Source organism: Carassius carassius, chromosome 3 (genome assembly GCF_963082965.1).
Source record: "Carassius carassius chromosome 3, fCarCar2.1, whole genome shotgun sequence".
Lineage (NCBI taxonomy): Eukaryota > Metazoa > Chordata > Actinopteri > Cypriniformes > Cyprinidae > Carassius > Carassius carassius.
The window spans coordinates 2,784,475-2,785,516 of record NC_081757.1 but is presented as its reverse complement, the minus strand read 5'-3'; the positions used below and the strand labels follow the sequence as shown (position 1 = coordinate 2,785,516).

The following is a 1,042-nucleotide window of genomic DNA, read 5'->3' as shown; positions in this document are numbered from 1 at the left end:
CTGAATGCTGATGTGAGGTTGATCAATTCAAAGAATAGAGTCCTGTTATAATATTGTCAAATGCAAAGGAACGAAATGTGCCTCACGGCTACTATATGGTGCTACATATATAAACATATACAAATCTAGCATTCATAAAAAGTGTAAATGTGTAAATATGTTTCTTAAAGTAGATAGACACATGTGAAATGTCAATGTTACTTATAACTCTTTAACACACTGATTCGTTCTCATCACTAATAGTAGTATGGTTTGTAGGTTGCTTCGCGTTTTGGTGCTTCCCCTGTTTTGCCTGTTCGACGGCTCGTAAGCATGGTGAGTGTCTGTGTCTGCCTCTGCTCGACGGATTTGGATGCATTCCACCAATAACAATGGCCATGAGAGTATCAGTGCGCAATCGCTATGGAATCCAGGTTTGGACAAATACAATCTGTTCTAACCAAGTAATATCTCATATATAAATGTGGAGAGAGTACTTATGGCGTATGTCTATCTTTCTAGGGTACAATCTGTAATGATTGTGCTTATTCCACCTTCTGTGGCATCTGCGTCTGGTGTCAGATGTCCCGAGAAATGAATGTCCGTGACAGCAACATCACCCTTGTCCACACTCGAGGAAAATAAAGGCAACTGGGCGACCAACAACTTCCCTGCTGTTCCACAGTATACACTAATAACAAAGTGCGTCACCTAAAAGGACCCTCAATTAGAGACTATCAGTTTACATTAAATCTGCACCATTGTATTTGTTCCATTTAATAAAAACATTTTGAAGTTTTCTGGTCTGTCTGCCTTTTGTATACATTAAGAAATCTTTCTATGTTGTATAGCTATATTAGGATGCCAGACCTGTATCCAAATTTCCCGCCTTATTTTTAAATTTGAATTCCACTATCAGATTTATTTTTGAATAACCACATCACACTAAGCTTTATAATGGCATGGGCGGGTGTTTTTGTTCAACAGATTTATAATGTGTCTCATGATCCTTCAGTAATAATTTTACTATGCTCATTTGCTGTTCAGGAAACATATTTGTTGT

At 37.6% G+C, this 1,042-nt stretch overlaps 1 protein-coding gene across 1 annotated transcript in view; it reads left to right on the top strand.

Annotated features, from left to right (window-relative positions):
- Window positions 1-778, top strand: part of LOC132116012 (cornifelin homolog B-like) — a 5,210-nt gene extending 4,432 nt beyond the window's left edge. Inside the window, exons 3-4 of the mRNA XM_059524524.1 lie at window positions 259-413; window positions 502-778. Of these exons, the coding sequence (XP_059380507.1) occupies window positions 259-413; window positions 502-624 (278 nt within the window). The 3' untranslated portion in view covers window positions 625-778. The remainder of the gene's footprint in view (window positions 1-258; window positions 414-501) is intronic.
- Window positions 779-1,042: the final 264 nt, after the last annotated feature.